Genomic DNA, 19,388 nt, shown 5'->3' on the forward strand with positions numbered 1-19,388 from the left:
GGAAAAAGATATATTACTTATTCATAGTGTCCTTTCTGTTTGTCTTCTTTTGTCCACAGAGACTGAAAGAATTAAAGCAACGTGAATTTGCTAGAAATGTAGCTTCCAAGTCATGGAAAGATGAAAAGAAACAAGAAAAAGCACTTAAGCGACTTCATCAGCTGGCTGAGTTAAGGCAACAGTCTGAATGGTAAGAATTAAAGGTGCCTAAGATGGTTCAAAACTCTCTTCAACTTCTGGGGAAATTTCAGTGATAAATTTGCTTGGTTCACTATAACAACGTAAACAAATTATAATAAACCAACAGATATATCTGAAGACAAATGTTGCTAATAGTTAAAAGTCTATAAATTAATGACTTTGACATCTGGGTTTTTTCTTTCTCAATATTGTTAATGTGTTCTTTAATGAAATGATCCAAGAATGATTCTAATATACTAGCATTTATTCTATCCAAGTGATTTATATGGATCTATATATCTCTTTCTAATTATTTTGAGTTTTGTAATATTAATTTTGAAAACCATAAATAGCAATGCATCTTTTTGGGGAGGAACTAAATCTTCTGTGCATTCTTCTGCACACACCTGAAACTAGAATAAATGGAACTATCATTGTCTGGATGACAAACAAGATGTAATTAATGCAGTTAAATTTACCACATAGTGCCATTTAAGTTGATAATTATAACAAGCATTATACTAATACATTCTTGTAGCTGAAAAATAGAAGTTTTACATGAGCTTAGAACTGCTGAATGTTTTGAAGTGAGGAGATTGTTACCTGGAACTCAATTACATTTGCAGATTGTGATTTGTGTTCATGTGAATCATAATTTAGAACACTAATGTAGCTAATTAATGTAGTTGACAGCATCCTGGTGAATTGTAACACTTATAGCTGTGTGCCAGAATTTAAACTCCTATTGTTTAAATGAAAAACAATATACAGGTCTTCCCTGGTGGTACAGTGGTTAAGAATCTGCCTGCCAATGCAGGGGACACGGATTCGAGCCCTGGTCCAGGAAGATCCCACATGCCGCAGAGTAACTAAGCCCGTGTGCCACGACTACTGAGCCTGTGCTCTAGAGCCCGTGAGCCACAACTACTGAACCTGCGTGCCACAAGTACTGAAGCCCATTCGCCTAGAGCCCATGCCCTGCAACAAGAGAGCCACCGCAATGAGAAGCCTGCACACCACAACGAAGAGTAGTCCCTGCTCACCACAACTAGAGAAAGCCCACATGCAGCAACGAAGGCCCAAAGTAGCCATAAATAAATAAATCAATCAATAAATAAATTTATAAAAAAAGAAAAAGAAAAACGATATACAATAAGCTTGGGAGTGAACAACTCAATTATATTAGCATAAAATATTAGACCTCATATTTACTTTTAAGAAAATATTTATTTTTTAGGATCAATTATGAGTAAAGACACAGTATTCAGCCTTCAAATATTCATGTATATGCACCACTGTCTTAGAGTAATTTAATTTGCTTATAAAAATACAAGAAAAGATAATCATATTAAAAATAAGTGAGAAATTTGGTATAAAGAAAAAATGAAGGTTGGAAGACCATGTGTCCAGAGGTGAGGTTAATACAAAAATGCATGCTCTTAGGGAGCATACGATCATAGAAACAGGACACATAACTGATACCGAACTTTTTACTTGCCAACACAATGAGGATCTTAAAATATGTTATTCAAACACATTGTCAATAAGATATCAGACAGCCCTTGTCAAAACAGGACTTAGAAGGAAAAGTCTAATGGTTATTAGGTGGCATGCAGGAGAAAACTGAGGGAAGATGTTAATTTCCAGCTGATTAATTATGAGGTACAAAAAAACTGAAAAAACAAGACAAGCCTCACTATAGAGATACACCCTTTAGATAGGTTCTTTAAGGCCACACAACAGAAAATCTGAGTAGCCTTAATGTAATTTTGGTTCTTCTGTTACTCTGCAAGTTGTCACACTTTGACATTTCTCCTTACTCATTCTGTATTTTCTTTTGGAAGAAATAGACAAAAGATCAGAGGAGCCTTTATGGTGATGATGCTTTCATTTAGAAGTTCTAAGTTTGTAGATCTACCCATGAAGTGTCTTCCAAAGTAAAAGAAATTAAAAGATATACTCTACTGGGGTTGAGCTGCCCTTTAAAAATCTTATCAATTAAACAGACACAAACCTAGCCATATCCTCTATAGAGTAGGTAGGCTCTCTAGGACCCAATCTGATCATATTGTTAGGGAAATGATGGGTATTCAGCTTTCCAGATACACAACTTGGAACTAGGCAAATTATTTCGTTCATTTTCTATTACCCTCCATCTGCCCTCCAGGCAATTTTTCTCTCTGATTAAGTAACCTCATGGCCTAAGGGAAGTCACTTAATAGCATTATTAAATATTTTCACTTTGGCAGCTGAATTGACAAGTGAAAAAAAAATCACCCGGGTTACTTCTCCCTTGGAAAACCTTTGTCCTTTATTCTCATAATGAGGGCTTCTGAGTAAAGATGCTACAGATAACAAGAAGGTTCTTCCATGGCCCTCTGGAGAAGAGAGGTGAATTTGCTGGTAGTAAGAATATTTGAATCAGACTGATGAAAAAAATGGTGGCAGAAAACTGTTAATGGATCTTGAAAAGGGCAGTCAACCTTGGTCAGCTCTTGGGTAGATCAACCCAACATGGTTCCTCAGCAAAACTAGTCCTTTTATTGGGGGAGGAGAGAGATTCACTCTGTTTGTAAACTTCTACTATGTGTAAGTCTAAGTATAGTGCACTTTGATATGGACATTTTTTCAAATTTTAAAAATTGTAGGACCATTGATTCTGAGAATATAAAGTTCTTTACATAAGAGCTGGATAATGTGGGACATTAGGAAATTACATCACTTAAAGAAATCTTGTTATTTTGATGTGCTTTGTTTCCTGTTTGGAAAGTGTACTTCTTGAACAGGAGAGAATTAAATTGTGCATATGCTGAGTTACCAAGAACTGGAAGTCGAGGGGAACTATTGGAGTGGACAATCCATTAATAAGAACTAAAGGGCTAACTAATGTCATTTTAAAATTATAAATAAAAATAATTATGTAAAAAAATGCAGAAATAAACTAAATGTTCTAGAGGAGACAGTGAAATCATAAATGAGGGTATGACTATGAAGATTAAACCTTTAACTTTATTATGTCATAAGGCATAAACTTGAATTAAAATAATAGAATTTTAAATACCACAAAGATAGAAAACTAGGATTTTAAAAAATAATAAAAGTAAATTAGATTTAAAATAGGGGTAGGGCCTTCCCTGGCGGTCCAGTGGTTAAGACTTTTCACTTCCAATGCAGGGGGCTCGGGTTTGATCCCTGGTCAGGGAACTAAGATCCCACATGCCTTGCGGTGTGGCAAAAAAAAAAAAAAATTAAGATAGGGGAAATTAAAGTTTACAAAGCAATGAGATAAAAGTTTAAAACATAAGAAGAGGTATAAAATATTAACAATGAGGGTAAAATGTTAAACTTGTGAAAAAATATAATCATAAGTGTATATTGAACTGTAAGGTGAGAACAAGAATAAGGATAAAGAGAGCAAAATGTAATACAAAAACAATAAGAGCAAAGAGGTTTAAAAATATTTGAAAGAATATAAAAGGAAGAAGCTTACACATATTAGAAAGATAAATGGTAAAGGAAACAACAATACAGGAAAGAATGTTTAGACTAACATAAATCAAAGCAAGAAAATGCACAAAACAGTGCCAGAATAATATGCAAAAATATTATATTATTAAGGGAAAAAATGGAATATAAAAATAGTCAAATATCTGCATCATAATGGAATCAGAAAGGGTGGAGTGATGATATACATACACCAGACTTTTGATATAATTTTTGCTAAGTGTAGTGCAGATAATATCAGATTGAAGTTCCTAGAGAAGGTAACTTAATACAGATGTATTACTCCTACTTACTCCAAAGTAATGGAAAATATGGAAAAGAATCTTTTTGGCACTGAGGCAAAATTCAGTGCTGCAGATGTTTCTAAACCTCATCCTTCTATCCCCAGGCTACAGGCACCTTTTCAGAAGACCAATAACTATAGTAAACCTCTATGCTTCCTATTTCTCTTTATATTTGAAAGAAATATCCAGTAACCTGTATACCATCTTAGAGTATTTCCATTTCTCATATTAAATATGCCTAAACACTCTCTCTAAAGAATGTAAAAAATGATTCAAAAAAGAAGATTAATGTGATGAATAAGAGAAAAGCTTTCATTATGAAATAGTTACTGTAAGGAGCAGACACTTTAAAATTTTTTCTGAAATTAGTTTTCCACAAGATTCAAAGGAACACTACAGCTCTAAAGCTACAGGCATTATTAGTTCATGGAGAGAGGACAATCTGAAATTATTAAGGACTGGTGGCTAAAATTATTGTTTGTAAATTAAAATTTGTATGGGTATAGTGAAAAACAGATTGGACACTGTAAAATATTGAATCCATAAAACAGAAATTAAAAACAAAATTTTTTTTTCTGAACTAGAACAAAAGACTAAAAATACTAGACTACTAATATAAGTAGTAAGACCAAAAGATATATACATGAGAGCAAATAAACTTAACTTACAAAGTCCAGGATAAGAAACTAAGAGAGGGAAGAAGAAATAATCAGAGACATCAGAGAAGAAAATGTATCTGAACTGAAGAAAATTGAATTGAAAGTGCCCAGAAATACTGGCAAAAATTAACCAAAAGAAATCAATTTGTAACTATGGCCTGGTATATTATGTGTATATATATATACATAATTTGTTGTATGTAATAAATATAACAAAATACATTATATATAAATAAAAAGGAAAATTTACAAAACCATATAAATACATGAGCAGATCTGTTTCAGTATGAATAAAAGGAGGCTAGTTAAATATGTCTCTGTAATAGTAAACATATAAAGACAGTGAAGCAATGTACATGAAATTTGGTGGACAAAAGGAATGTGACACCAGAGTTCTATGACAGTTGGCTGAATAGTTAAGTAAAGGCAATAAGAAAGAATTTCTCAGATGGAGGGCTAGGAAAGGACTCCTCCCCATTAGAATTTAAGCTACATATGGAAAAGATATCAGTTGTTTTAGTACTGTTTACTCAAGCAATAAATGACTGCATAAAAGTGAAGTAAAATTTGAAAATAGAAAAAGGCCAACAAAACACATCCAAGAATGTGAAAAAAAAAGGAAAAGAAAACCAACTCAAAGCAAACAAGCAAAGCAGCTCAAAGCAAGCCAGCTCAAAGCAAGAAAAAGGAAAAGAAAGCCAACTCAAAATGATGTGATTTGTATTGCTTTCCCTCCAATAAGATTTGTTTTGTCGTAGGGGTTTCACAGATAGAACATTAGAGGCAATTTTAATCTGAAGAGTTTCATCTCTTGTATGTATGGGTCTTTCCAGTTTTCTGACTGAATTAAGCTCAATAGAATGAATAATCTTTAAAAATCTGTTAAAAAATAAAACATATATGCAAAAAAAAGATAGAAGAAAAATATTTTGGTGAGTAAGAAGCTAAAAAAAAGGATTTCAGACTAATTGAAGATATTGAGATGGCATGTAAATGTGTATTACTTTCTTATAATTGATCAAATTAATGACAAATCATGAAGAAAGAACTAAGCATCCTGTTTCAAAAGGAAACAAACATGAAAGAATTTTAAGACTGAGGAAACGAAAATTATAGAATGCTAGAACTTTAAACAAAAAAAGCAAATAAAAGATAAGTTTATGCTTTGGAAGTGACTTTTAATTCCATTTTATTTTCTATTTAGGTGAAGGCACTGATTGGAGAACTCTTTGCAAAATAATGTTAAATCTATATTCTAAAGAATTAGTAGGTTCTGGAGGACATAATGTGATGTAAATGTGATAGTTTATTTTCTTTTGCAGCACTAGCATAAGATATTCATCTGCTATTGCTTTTTGCTAATTTCAAAAGAATCCACTTAAGAGATGCATTTTAGAAATCGCCACTATAAAACATAGATATACTGAGTTATATAAGCATAGTGAAATTGTTACATTACAATAGACATAGTTCATAAATAGTATCAGAACCCATCATCAAACACTATAAAATGTTCACATATAGGTAAGATTTCAAATCTGATGTCTTAATCATTTAAATATTTATTCTATTTACAGTGTTTCTGGAAATGGACCAGCATACAAAGCCCCCAGGGTAGCTATAGAAAAGCAACTCCAGCAAGGAATTTTCCCAATTAAGAGTGGCAGAAAGGTATCGTGCATGAAGAATGCTCTTCTCCTTAAAGGAAAGAATCTCTCCAGAAGCATTTCCGATAAACAGCGGTCCACCACACCAAATCAACGCCAGTTACAAACGGACAGACGTTTGTTTGGAAATCAGGTACCACAAACATCCTCAAATCTTAGCAATGCAAATCACAGGACAGGAGTGTCATTTTCTTTTTCCAAAAAAGTGCATCTAAAATTAGAATCTTCAGCATCAGTTTTCAGTGAGAACACAGAAGAAACCCACGATTGTAACAAGTCACCCATCTATAAAACAAAACAAACCGCAGAGAAATGCATGTGCTGCAGGTTTGCAAATGAAGATACACACCTCACTAAGGAAAAAGATAGAAACATCTTATCAAGCCATCTGGAAAGTATTTTACACAATACCTTCTCCATAAGTTCTGAAATTTTGCAAGACAAAAATGACTCTGTTGATGAAACACTAGAAGATTCGATTGGCATTCATGCTTCATTCAGTAAATCTAACATTCATCTTTCAGATGTGGATTTTACTCCTTCCAGCAGAGCAAAGGAAACTAGAAATACACTGAAGAACACTTCAGAAAACCTCAGTAATCACTCATGCCAAGCAAATGTTTCCTCCAGCCCACCAAACATTTACAAGCACAGTGATGCCAGGATATTTGAATGTTTGGATGAGCTTCCATCAATAGAGCCAAGTGAACAAAGCAGTACAGTTCATCTGAATCCCAACTCCAGAAAGGAGAAGAAAGAAAAATCATTAGATAAAATAGAAAGAGTTAACAGAAATGTACAAAGTCTTGTAAGAGAGGCATATCCCCGTGATGTGAAGTCCAAACCACTGCCTTATCTCCACGTACAAAGCAAGGATGGCCATACCACTCTCCAATGGCCTACGGAACTGCTTCTCTTTACAAAAACAGAGCCCTGTATCTCTTATGGATGCAACCCATTATATTTTGATTTTAAGCTTTCTCGAAACACAAAGGATAGCCATGATCCAGAGGACTTAAAAACAGAATTGCTGAAAGGGCCCTCAGAAATGAAGACTACAATGGAAAACCAAGTCTCAGGTTTAATTAAAGACCAACAAAAACTGATCCAAGAAGATAATCAGTCTCTGAAACCAAAGATGATGATAGCTAATCCAGATTGGGAAAATTTCCAGAGAAAATATAATTTGGGCTACAACAATTCTGAGCCCAGCGCGAGTGAACATAATTTTAGTGCAAGCGATTTGGAAATGAAAAATCCTGAAGTGCCTGCTTACCTTGATATCTCTCTAAAGAATTGTGTAAGAAAGAATAATAATAGTGATAATGAACTTAAGGAACCTTCAAGGGCCCGTTGGCAAAGCTGCCAGAGGGTAATTCTAAGTGATGCAAATGAGGGCCTATCTTTCTCTCCGTATATCTCTAGGACTAAAAAACATAAACTGATTTCCTGTGATCCTCATTTGGATTTTGAAGATGGGAATAAATTCACCTGGAATTCTAGTCGTTACACAGTAAGGGGCCGCAGTGACCATGGGAAGGACTTCAGTGTAATTTTGAATAGTAACTACATCAGGATGACCAGCAGGGTTTCTGGATGTGGAAAAGCAAGTTACAAGAGAAGTTCTCCAAAGGTGTCTCTGAATACATGTTCTAGCCCTTCAAACACAACCCCTGGCAGTACATCCAGCTTGAGAAGTACTTGTTCAAAGCATAAGTCCAGTGGTCATGGTAGAGGTAATTTGCTCTACTTTTGTAAAAGAGAACACAACTCAGTCGAAAGGCACAAACGGAAACGCCGCAAGCACAGCTGTCTCGTCTTATCTGATGAGCTAGCAAAGAGTGATTGCCCACAGTCTGCAACCCAGAGTGACAGGGGCTGCAAGTTGTGGGAATCAGTTAAAAATGAAAAATATTCAAAACATGGTTATGGCCACTGCAGAGAAAAATATAAACTGGGCGAAAATCAACAATTTTCAGGGCCAAAATCCAAGAGAATCACCCATTGTGATTCTAGCTCACGGTTTTCTTGTGCTGGAAACAGTGAAAACCCACCTAATTGCCAGGGACCTCAGCACAGCAGATTGGGCTCTTACTCAAGAGAGAAAATGTATTACTTAAATCAAAGTGAAAGAAGTCAACAGTCTTTGGACAGCCCTCATATTTGTGATCTGGAAAAAGTAAAACCCATGCAGTGTAACTCTGGGAATATCAGCTGTCTTCTAAAGAACTGTTCAAGCAGCCCTTCAGAAACCACAGAGTTGAACACTGTAGAAGGAGAGAGGACTCCCCTGACAGCCAAAAGTCTTTTAGAAAGAGTACAAGCCAAGAAATGTCAGGAACAATCAACTCATTTTGAGGTCTCTTCAAACAGCTGTAAAAATGAATCAGAGGCTCCTTCACAAATCCAATGCACAGTGCAATTTACACCACCAGGCTGTAACAGACCTGCATTGCCTTTGTCTGAAAAAATACAGAACACAAGTAGAAGAAGAAAGGATAAAGGCAGTGTAATGCAAAGAACTATTGACAAAGACAAAGTCAAAAATTCCCAGACAAATGATTTTACTGTTTTAGTAGACACTGATTGTGACGATCATCTTTCTAAAGGTATAATTCACGTAGTAGCAGAGTCTCAGTTACCAAACATGAAAAAGTATCCAACAACAAAAGAACAGTCAAAATCATTAATTAGTGAAGTCCAACCTTTTATTCAAAGCTGTGACCCAGTACCAAAAGATTTCCCTGGTGCTTTCTCATCTAGTAGATATACTGGTGTTACTGATTCAATAGAGACCAAAGAGGACCAAATAAATCTAGACTTACAGGATGTAAGCATGCATATGAATCAGGTAGAGGGGAATATAAACTCTTACTATGACAGAACTATGCAGAAGCATGACAAAGTAGCAGATGACTTAGAAGTGTGTCATAAATCTCTCTCTCCCCCATTAATTCAACAGCCCATAACATTTTCTCCTGATGAAATAGATAAATATAAGCTCCTACAGCTACAAGCCCAGCAGCATATGCAGAAACAGCTCCTATCAAAGCATCTTCGAGTTGTGCCTGCTGCAGGGCCCACTGCCTTCTCTCCAGCCTCCGCTGTACAGACAGTTCCAGGTCACCAGCAGGCTTCTATCACCACCATCCACCACACGTTCCTGCAGCATTTTGTTTCTGCTTCCATAAATGCCCATAGCAGTCACCTCCCTATAGCTCATCTGCATCCTCTTTCCCAGCCACATTTTAATCCATTCACATTTTCACCTCTGACTCCAACCATCATCCCTGCACACCCCACTTTCTTAGCGGGTCATCCCCTGCACTTGGTCACTGCTACTCCCTGCCACCCATCTCACATAACACTTCAGCCCCTGCCCCCTGCAGCATTTATCCCCACATTGTTTGGCCCTCACTGCAACCCAGCCACAACTTCTATCATCCACTTGAATCCTTTAATTCAACCACTGTTTCAAGGTCAAGATCTTTGCCATCATTCTTGCTCCAGTCAGATGCAACCATTAATGGAGTGAAAGAAGCCTTAAATATGTCAGCTCACTTGAACTAACAGGTGTTAAAGCCCCTCTTCTGGATAAATAAAACAAATTGTCACTACCTACAAAATGATGTATTTAAAGTGGTCTGATTATTATAAGATTTAAAATAGTGGTACCAATGCAAAATGTGACCAATATAGAAATATGAACTGAATTGCCGATATTGAAATACAAGCATTTTAAGGATTTCTTTTAATTTGCAAAAATAATTGGACAAACTTAAAGTAGTTTGATGGAAAGGTAGAGGGAAACGTGTTAAAGATATTTTTGAATGAGTTCTCACATAATGTTATAAAAAATAGAAAAAAGTTAGGCAGATCATTAATATTGCAAAGAAAATTAAATGAAACATAATACTCTATCTTCTAGGTGTTCATTGGACGAGTGAACGAATGAATGAATGAATGCATATTTGGTTTTATTTATCAGGTAATAATAAAAGGTCAGTGAAAGAAAATTATGTGTTAAAAATTGTTCATATGGTTCACTGTCGACTAACCTTTCAATAAATATAATGTTCCAACCAATATAAACTATATTTTCATAGGAAATAAGAGATGGCAAGAAATTTTCTGACTAATTCAGATTGAAAACTACTCCTCAATGCAAAATAGTCTTATGCAGATTGTATGGCTGGGTTTCTGTGGAAGATTGAATTAACTTCATTTCACACACTTCTATGTCAAGAGAATTTTGTAATTGTAAGAATCACCAACATCTAAAATTAATAATGTTTAATTTTTGTATGAGAAAACATATATAAACTATCATTAGTATTTGATAATGCAAAATAAAAAAATAAAGTATACTCAGAGTAATATTTTGTATATATTGGTCAAACTTTCAAATATTATTGGGGCTAAAATATTAAGTTTTCTTTATTCTCCTACTCAGAAATCAGTGTTCAGCCAACATATGTATAACTGGAGAGGTAAAGCTTTGGAAATGTCAAAAATTTTACATGATATTTATTGAGAAAAATCTTAAAAGTGTTCAGTGTATTTTGTTCAATTTTACTAGATATTTATAAAATACCATGAATGATGATGAATAAAATAACCATTCCTATAATTTTGCAAATGATTTTAAACATTCATCCAAAATGTTTTCTGACCCACAGAATTTGCATTTCTTATATCTATATTTCTCAATGACCCTCTAGTTAAGTTTATTATTTTATATTCTTAAAAGAAAGAAAACTTGTGTGGCTGTACATTCCCCATGAGCATGGGTTTCAGAGAAAGTCAAATTAAACAAAAATAGAGGTAATCAGTCATCACCACTGTGTGTATGATGATGCAAACTCCTTTACCACTAGAAGATGAGAAGGATGGCTTATACAGACTTGGCTTCACAGGAATGAGAGCTGTACTTACTGAAGACCTACTGTGCACCAAGATAGGTTGAGCACTAGGCCCTCATTATCTCATTTAATCTTCACAAATGTATTGATATTTTGAGATCAGTATTATCATTCCTCTGTACAGATGAGGAAAATGAAGTTGAAAGGTTAAGTTCCTAACACTTGCAAACAGTAGGAAAGGACATCTTTGATGCTGGTGAGGGAGAGATGAAGAGAGAAGAGAGAAAGAGAGAATAAAGTGAATTAAAAACTTTAACATAAAGAAACAACATAGTTTCCTAGATATCACCAGAAACTTGTGGGATGGAAATTTTGACTGGAGTATGGCAGTGAAAAAGCCTAGCTTATCTAAAAGGAATAGAAAAATGGAAGCAAGACATCAAATTGCAAGAAATTCTATACTTGTGTGGAACTCCATAAAAATGATTATAAAAGAATATTGGTAAACATTGAGTGAATTCAAAAAAAGTGAAATAAATGGAATATTTCTTATAAAAATAGATGATAAATGGCCTGGCACATAAAAGGAAAAGTAATGTGGATGACTGTTTCCTAAAACAGATTACAAAGTTGATGTAGCGCCAAGACAGAGTAATTATGGGAATTCACTAGAAGTCTTATTATGAAAAAGACAGCACCTGGTTAATATTTATAATTCTCTTGGTGATAGTTTAATCTCTCAGAAGGTTAAAATAGAGAACCTCTACTGGGCACTTAATTTTGACTAACAAGGATAGATTGATATGAATTGATGGCATGGAAATGACTATCTTGTATTATCAGCAATGGAAATGTTCACAGGATATACTTACTGTCTTGAACTAAGGGAAAGCAGACTTCACCATTTAAATAAAAGATAACTTGTACTTCAGGGTAGGAAATTATAAAAGTTGTAGCATCACATGAGTAAAGCTACCATTACAAAAGATTCCAATGAGGCAGAAAAATGTAGTCCTTTAGACAATCCAATATAAACTGAATGAGGAAAACATTCAGAGTAATTGTTCAAGTACCATACATACATAAACAGTAAGACAATAGCTATGGATCAAAAATGAACAGAGATTAAGTTAATGCCTTTTAAATATCCCATTTATTGGGAAAATCAAAAGATTTTTTTTTGCTTCTGCATACTGCTAGGCAGATGATCTAATAACAACAACAACAATAATAATAAAGTAGTGTTACTTAAATCTGATTTTGTTTTGTTTTCCCTATTAAGGAGAAAGTTCTTCAAAGTGGAAATTATAGAACCAACATGGATAAGAATTTTGGAACATACAGAGAAAATTATTTCCTTGCCACTTCAAATAAGTTTGAATCTTCACATTTACAAGAATCTTACCATAGAATATTAAAATTTCCTAAAGAAGACCTCATGACATCAATCGTCCTTGAGAAATTAGGCAGACTGGAAGAGAAGTTAGAACAAGCATCTCTACTTTTATAAAAGGAGCAATATTTAATATAGGTATTACTGATTTAAAAGCATATTTATAGACAAAATTTTAAGCAGAGTGTTTAATGAAGATGAAAAGACAATCATTTGTAACTCTAACAGGTATACTAAAAACAAATAGTGCAAAAACAAAAGTATTTTATTTTTCCTTTATTCACTTTATTTTCTTTCTCATTTAACAAGTATATATTAAGAGCCATGTGCTAGGCAGTAATCTAACTGTTGTTGATATAATAATAATCAAAACTAGAAATAATGCCATAATATAATTTAATTCTAATTGAGTCATGCAGACAAAAACCAAAATAGACAAGTGATATAATGCTATGCCAGATAATGATAAACACTACTGAGGAAAATAAATAGGGAAAAGCAGATAAAGGTGCTTGGGCAGGAGTAGCGGCTAAAGTACAATTTTAAATAGGGTAGTCAGAGGAAGCTTCACTGTGAAAGTGATATTTCAGCAAAGACCTGAAGGAAGTGAGCATTCTAGGCTAAGGGAAGACCAGGTTTCAACAACTCGTTGGGTATGCTTGTCATACTTAAAAGATGGTATGAGAACACTGTGCCTGGGAAAGAAGGTTTCAGAGACAGAATTACGGGAGATAAGGTCAGAGAAATAATTTTGGAGCAAAATCATGTGGGATCATGCCAACCGTTATAATGACTGGCTTCTACTGTGAGATGGAAACTATTGGATAACTTTAGCAGATGAGCAACATGATTCTTCTTAGATTTTACCAGGGTCATTCAGCTATTGCATTGTGAATAATCACTAGGGGAGTGAAGATTGGAGTACGAAGGCCAATTAGTAGATGGAAATGTTTCAGGCAAGAGAATGCAGTGACTTGCTCAGTGATAGTCTAATGGAGATGTTGAGAAGTGGTGAGACTCTGGATTTATTTTGAAGGTAGGGCTGAGAAAATGTGCTTCATGTTGGGCATAAGGTATAAGACAAAGAAAGGAATCAGAGGTGATATATCAGTACTTCTTGCACAAGCAACTAGGAGGATGGATTTACTGTTAACTGAAATACAGAATACTGTGGGAGGAACAGGAGAGGAGAGGAGGATTGGTTTAAATATTCTATTTGAGATGCCTGTTAAATATTGAAGTGGAGATATTGAGTTGGTAGTTGGAAATATGAATCTGAAGTTTGAGTAGAGGTGTGAAAAGAACAAATACTTTCTGGAATTATTAATGTATAGAAAGAATCTGAAGCCATTAGCCTGGGTAATACCAACAGGGGTAGGTAGGGTGGATAAAATGTTCAGAGACTGAGCCCTAGTTCACTCTGATTTTAAGAGTGGAAGTAGAAGGAACCATATATCCATTCTTTTTCAGATTTTTTTCCCATAAAAACGAGACCATGATGAACTTCCAAGTTTCATAGGAAAAAATCAGAACAATGTGTGCCTATAAGGCAAGTAAAGAAAGTGAATCAAAGAAGTGAGAGTGATCAACCCTGTCACATGTTGCTGAGTCAGGTAAGAAGAGGACAGAAAATTAAGTATTCTTTTAGCTACGTAGAGCTTGGTTGTTACCTTGACCAGAGACATTGTGGTGAAGTGGGTGGTTGGGGGCAAAAGATAGTAAAATGTGTGGGTATTTTATAGAGAGACATTTTATGATTCTTATAAATATCCTTATGGACAATAGTCAGTGCTATATGACAAACGTGCTTTTATTGCTAGTTAAACAACTATACCCCAAGAGTATTGAGACCTGGACTAATTTCAATTTCGAGGGAGGGTTGTAGATACTAGTTACAAGTCTTTGTGTTGTAGTCTGTTATATTCAGCATTTCATAAAACGTGGGCAAAATCATGGAAGACATGTCTAACAGATAGGAGGAAAACACAAACCCAAGAGGACGAGGAATGGAGTGAATGGCACAATACCATGTGAAAAAAATTCAAAAATCATAAAAATGGGACAAAATTTGAAAGGTGAAATTTAGCACGAATAAATAACAGAGTCTTGTACACACAGATTGTTGAGGAGACAGAGCCTAATTCTAGTTCATCAATAAGATGAAGGGTTTAGTAGATTACAAGCACCATGGGACCCAGTGATGTTAAGAAGCTGGCGAAAAGTTATGAAATATTAGGTTATTCTAAAGGAATTACACAGAATTAGAAAAATGGCATTCTTTTAAGTTTTTAAAATTACTTTTATTGATATATAATTTATATAACATTAATTTAAGGTGTAAACCATAATGATTTGATATTTGCATATATTGCAAAATGATCATCACAATAAGTCCATTTAACATTCATCACCATATGTAGGTACAAATTTTTTTCTCATGATGAGTACTTTTATTATTTTTTAACATCTTTATTGGAGTATAATTGCTTTACATTGTTGTATTAGTTGCTGCTGTATTAACAAAGTGAATCAGCTATATGCATACATATATCCCCATATCCCCTCCCTCTTGTGTCTCCCTCCCACCCTCCCTATGCCACCCCTCTAGGTGGACACAAAGCACCGAGCTGATCTCTCTGTGCTATGTGGTTGCTTCCCACTAGCTATCTGTTTGACATTTGGTAGTGTATTTATGTCCATGCCACTCTCTCACTTCATCCCAGCTTACCCTTCCCCCTCCCCATATCCTCAAGTCCATTCTCTATGTCTATGTCTATGTCTTTATTCCTGTCCTGCCCCTAGGTTCCTCAGGACCATTTTCTTTTCTTTTTTTTTAGATTCCATATATATGTGTTAGCATACAGTATTTGCTTTCTCTTTCTGACATACTTCACTCTGTATGACAGACTCTAGGTCCATCCACCTCACTACAAATAACTCAATTTCGTTTCTTTTTATGGCTGAGTAATATTCCATTGTATAAATGTGCCACATCTTCTTTATCCATTCATCTGTCGATGGACACTTAGGTTACTTCCATGCCCTGGCTATTGTAAATACAGCTGTAATGAACATTGTGGTGCATGACTCTTTTTGAATTATGGTTATCTCAGGGTATACACCCAGTAGTGGGATTGCTGTGTCATATGGTAGTTCTATTTTTACTTTTTTAAGGCACCTCCATACTGTTCTCCATAGTGGCTATATCAATTTACATTCCCACCAACACTGCAAGAGGGTTCCCTCTTCTACACACCCTCTCCAGCATTTATTGTTTGTAGATTTTTTGATGATGGCCATTCTGACCAGTATGAGGTGATACATAATTGTAGTTTGGATTTGCATTTCTCTAATGATTAGTGATGTTGAGCATCCTTTCATGTGTTTGTTGGCAATCTGTATATCTTCTTTGGAGAAATGTCTATTTAGGTCTTCTGCCCATTTTTTGGATTGGGTTGTTTGCTTTTTGATATTGAGCTGCATGAGCTGCTTGTATATTTTGGAGATTAATCCTTTGTCAGTTCTTCGTTTGCAAATATTTTCTCCCATTCTGAGGGTTGTCTCTTTGTCTTGTTTATGGTTTCCTTTGCTGTGCAAAAGCTTTTAAGTTTCATTAGGTCCCATTTGTTTCTTTTTGTTTTTATTTCCATTTCTCTAGGAGGTGGGTCAAAAAGGATCTTGTTGTGATTTATGTGACAGAGTTTTCTGCCTATGTTTTCCTCTAAGAGTTTTAGAGTGTCTGGCCTTACATTTAGGTATTTAATCCATTTTAAGTTTATTTTTCTGTATGGTGTTAGGGAGTGTCCTAATTTCATTCTTTTACATATAGCTGTCCAGCACCACTTACTGTAGAGGCTGTCTTTTCTGCATTGTGTACTCTTGCCTCCTTTATCAAAGATAAGGTGACCATATATGTGTGGGTTTATCTCTGGGCTTTCTATCCTGTTTCCATTGATCTATATTTCTGTTTTTGTGCCAGTACCATACTGTCTTGATTACTGTAGTTTTATAGTATAGTCTGAAGTCTGGGCACCTGATTCCTCCAGCTCCGTTTTTCTCTCTCAAGATTGTTCTGGCTATTCAGGGTCTTTTGTGTTTCCATACAAATTGTGACATTTTCTGTTCTAGTTCTGTGAAAAATGCCATTGGTAGTTTGATAGGGATTGCACTGAATCTGTAGATTGCTTTGGGTGGTATAGTCATTTTCACAATGTTGATTCGTCCAATCCAAGAACATGGTATATATTTCCATCTGTTTGTATCATCTTTAATTTATTTCATCAGTGTCATAGATTTCTGCATACAGGTCTTTTGTCTCCTTAGGTAAGTTTATTCCTAGCTATTTTATTCTTTTTGTTGCAATGGTAAATTGGAGTGTTTCCTTAATTTCTCTTTCAGATTTTTCATCATTCGTGTATCGGAATGCAAGAGAATTCTGTGCATTAATTTTGTATCCTTCTACTTTACCAAATTCATTGATTAGTTCTAGTAGTTTTCTGGTAGTGTCTTTAGGATTCTCTATGTATACTATCATGTGATCTGGAAACAGTGACAGTTTTACTTCTTCTTTTCCAATTTGTATTCCTTTTATTTCTTTTTCTTTTCTGATTACTGTGGCTAAAACTTCCAAAACTATGTTGAATAATAATGGTGAGAGGGGGCAACCTTGTCTTGTTCCAGATCTTAGTGGAAATGGTTTCAGTGTTTCACCATTCAGAATGATGTTGGCTGTGGGTTTGTCATATATGGTCTTTATTATGTTGAGGTAAATTCCCTCTATGCCTACTTTCTGGAGGGTTTTTATCATAAATGGGTGTTGAATGTTGTCACAGGCTTTTTCTGCATCTATTGAGATGATCATATGGTTTTTCTCCTTCAATTTGTTAATATGGTTTATCACGTTGATTGATTTGCATATATTGAAGAATCCTTGCATTCCTGGGATAAACCCCACTTGATCCTAGTGTATGATCGTTTTAATGTGCTGTTGGATTCTGTTTGCTAGTATTTTGTTGAGGATTTTTGCATCTTTGTTCATCAGTGGTATTGGCCTGTAGTTTTTTTTCTTTGTGACATCTTTGTCTGCTTTTCCTATCAGGGTGATGCTGGCTTTGTAAAATGAGCTTGGTAGTGTTCCTCCCTCTGCTCTACTTTGGAAGAGTTTGATAAGGATAGGTGTTAGATCTTCTCTAAATGTTTGATAGAATTTGCCTGTGAAGCCATCTGGTCCTGGGCTTTTGTTTGTTGGAAGATTTTAAATCACAGTCTCAATTTCAGAGCTTGTGATTGGTCTGTTTATATTTTCTATTTCTTCCTGGTTCAGTCTTGGAAGTGTGTGCTTTTCTAAGAATTTGTCCATTTCTTCCAGCTTGTCGATTTTATTAGCATACAGTTGCTTGTAGTAATCTCTCATGATCCTTTTTATTTCTGCAGTGTCAGTTGTTACTTCTCCTTTTTCATTTCTAATTCTATTGATTTGCGTCTTCTCCCTTTTTTTCTTGATGAGTCTGGGTAGTAGTTTATCAATTTTGTTTCTCTTCTAAAAAAAACCAGCTTTTAGTTTTATTGATCTTTGCTATTGTTTCCTTCATTTCTTTTGCATTTATTTCTGATCTGATCTTTATGATTTCTTTCCTTCTGCTAACTTAGGTTTGTTTAATTCTTCTTTCTCTAATTGCTTTAGGTGTAAGTTTAGGTTGTTTATTTGAGATGTTTCTTGTTTCTTGTTTCTATAACATTGTATTGTTATAAACTTCCCTCTTAGAACTGCTATTGGTGAATCCCATAGGTTTTGGATCGTCGTGTTTTCATTGTCATTTGTTTCTAGGTATTTTTGGATTTCCTTTTTGATTTCTTCAGTGATCTCTTGGTTATTTAGTAGTGTGTTGTTTAGCCTCCATGTGTTTGTATTTTTTACAGATTTTTTTCCTGTAATTGATATCTAGTCTCATAGCATTGTGGTCAGAAAAGATACTTGATACAATTTCAATTTTCATAAATTTACCAAGGCTTGATTTGTGACCCAAGATATGATCTATCCTGGAGAATGTTCCATGAGCACTTGAGAAGAAAGTGGATTCTGTAGTTTTTGGATAGAATGTCCTATAAATATCAATTAAGTCCATCTTGTTTAATGTATCATTTAAAGCTTGTGTTTCCTTATTTATTTTCATTTTGGATGATCTGTCCATTGGTGAAAGTGGGGTGTTGAGGTCCCCTACTATGATTGTGTTACTGTCGATTTCCCCTTTTATGGCTGTTAGCATTTGCCTTATGTATTGAGGTGCTCCTATGTTGGGTGCAGAAATATTTACAATTGTTGTATCTTCTTGGATTGATCCCTTGATCATTATGTACTGTCCTTCTTTGTCTCTTGTAATAGTCTTTATTTTAAAGTTTATTTTGTCTGATATGAGAATTGGTACTCCAGCTTTCTTTTGATTTCCATTTGCATGGCCTATCTTTTTCCATCCCCTCACTTTCAGTCTGTATGTGTCCCTAGGTCTGAAGTGGGTCTCTTGTAGACAGCATATATACAGGTCTTGTTTTTGTATAGATTCAGCCAGTCTGTGTCTGTTGGTTGGAGCATTTAATTCATTTACATTAATGGTAATTATTGATATGTATGCTCCTATTACCATTTTCTTAATTGTTTTGTGTTTGTTATTGTAGGTCTTTTCCTTCTCTTGTTTTTCCTTCCTAGAAGATTTCCTTTAGCATTTGTTATAAAGCTGTTTTGGTGGTGCTGAATTCTCTTAGCTTTTTCTTGTCTGTAAAGGTTTTGATTTCTCTGTCGAATCTGAATGAGATCCTTGGTGGGTAGAGTAATCTTGGTTGTA

At 34.8% G+C, this 19,388-nt stretch overlaps 1 protein-coding gene across 1 annotated transcript in view; it reads left to right on the plus strand.

Moving 5' to 3' along the window:
• Positions 1 to 9,829, plus strand: part of ZNF804B (zinc finger protein 804B) — a 507,161-nt gene extending 497,332 nt beyond the window's left edge. The window contains exons 3-4 of the mRNA XM_059932764.1: positions 60 to 190; positions 6,205 to 9,829. Coding sequence (XP_059788747.1) covers positions 60 to 190; positions 6,205 to 9,829 — 3,756 coding nt within the window. The remainder of the gene's footprint in view (positions 1 to 59; positions 191 to 6,204) is intronic.
• The last annotated feature ends 9,559 nt before the right edge of the window (positions 9,830 to 19,388 follow it).

The sequence above is a fragment of the Balaenoptera ricei genome, chromosome 9 (assembly GCF_028023285.1).
Source record: "Balaenoptera ricei isolate mBalRic1 chromosome 9, mBalRic1.hap2, whole genome shotgun sequence".
Lineage (NCBI taxonomy): Eukaryota > Metazoa > Chordata > Mammalia > Artiodactyla > Balaenopteridae > Balaenoptera > Balaenoptera ricei.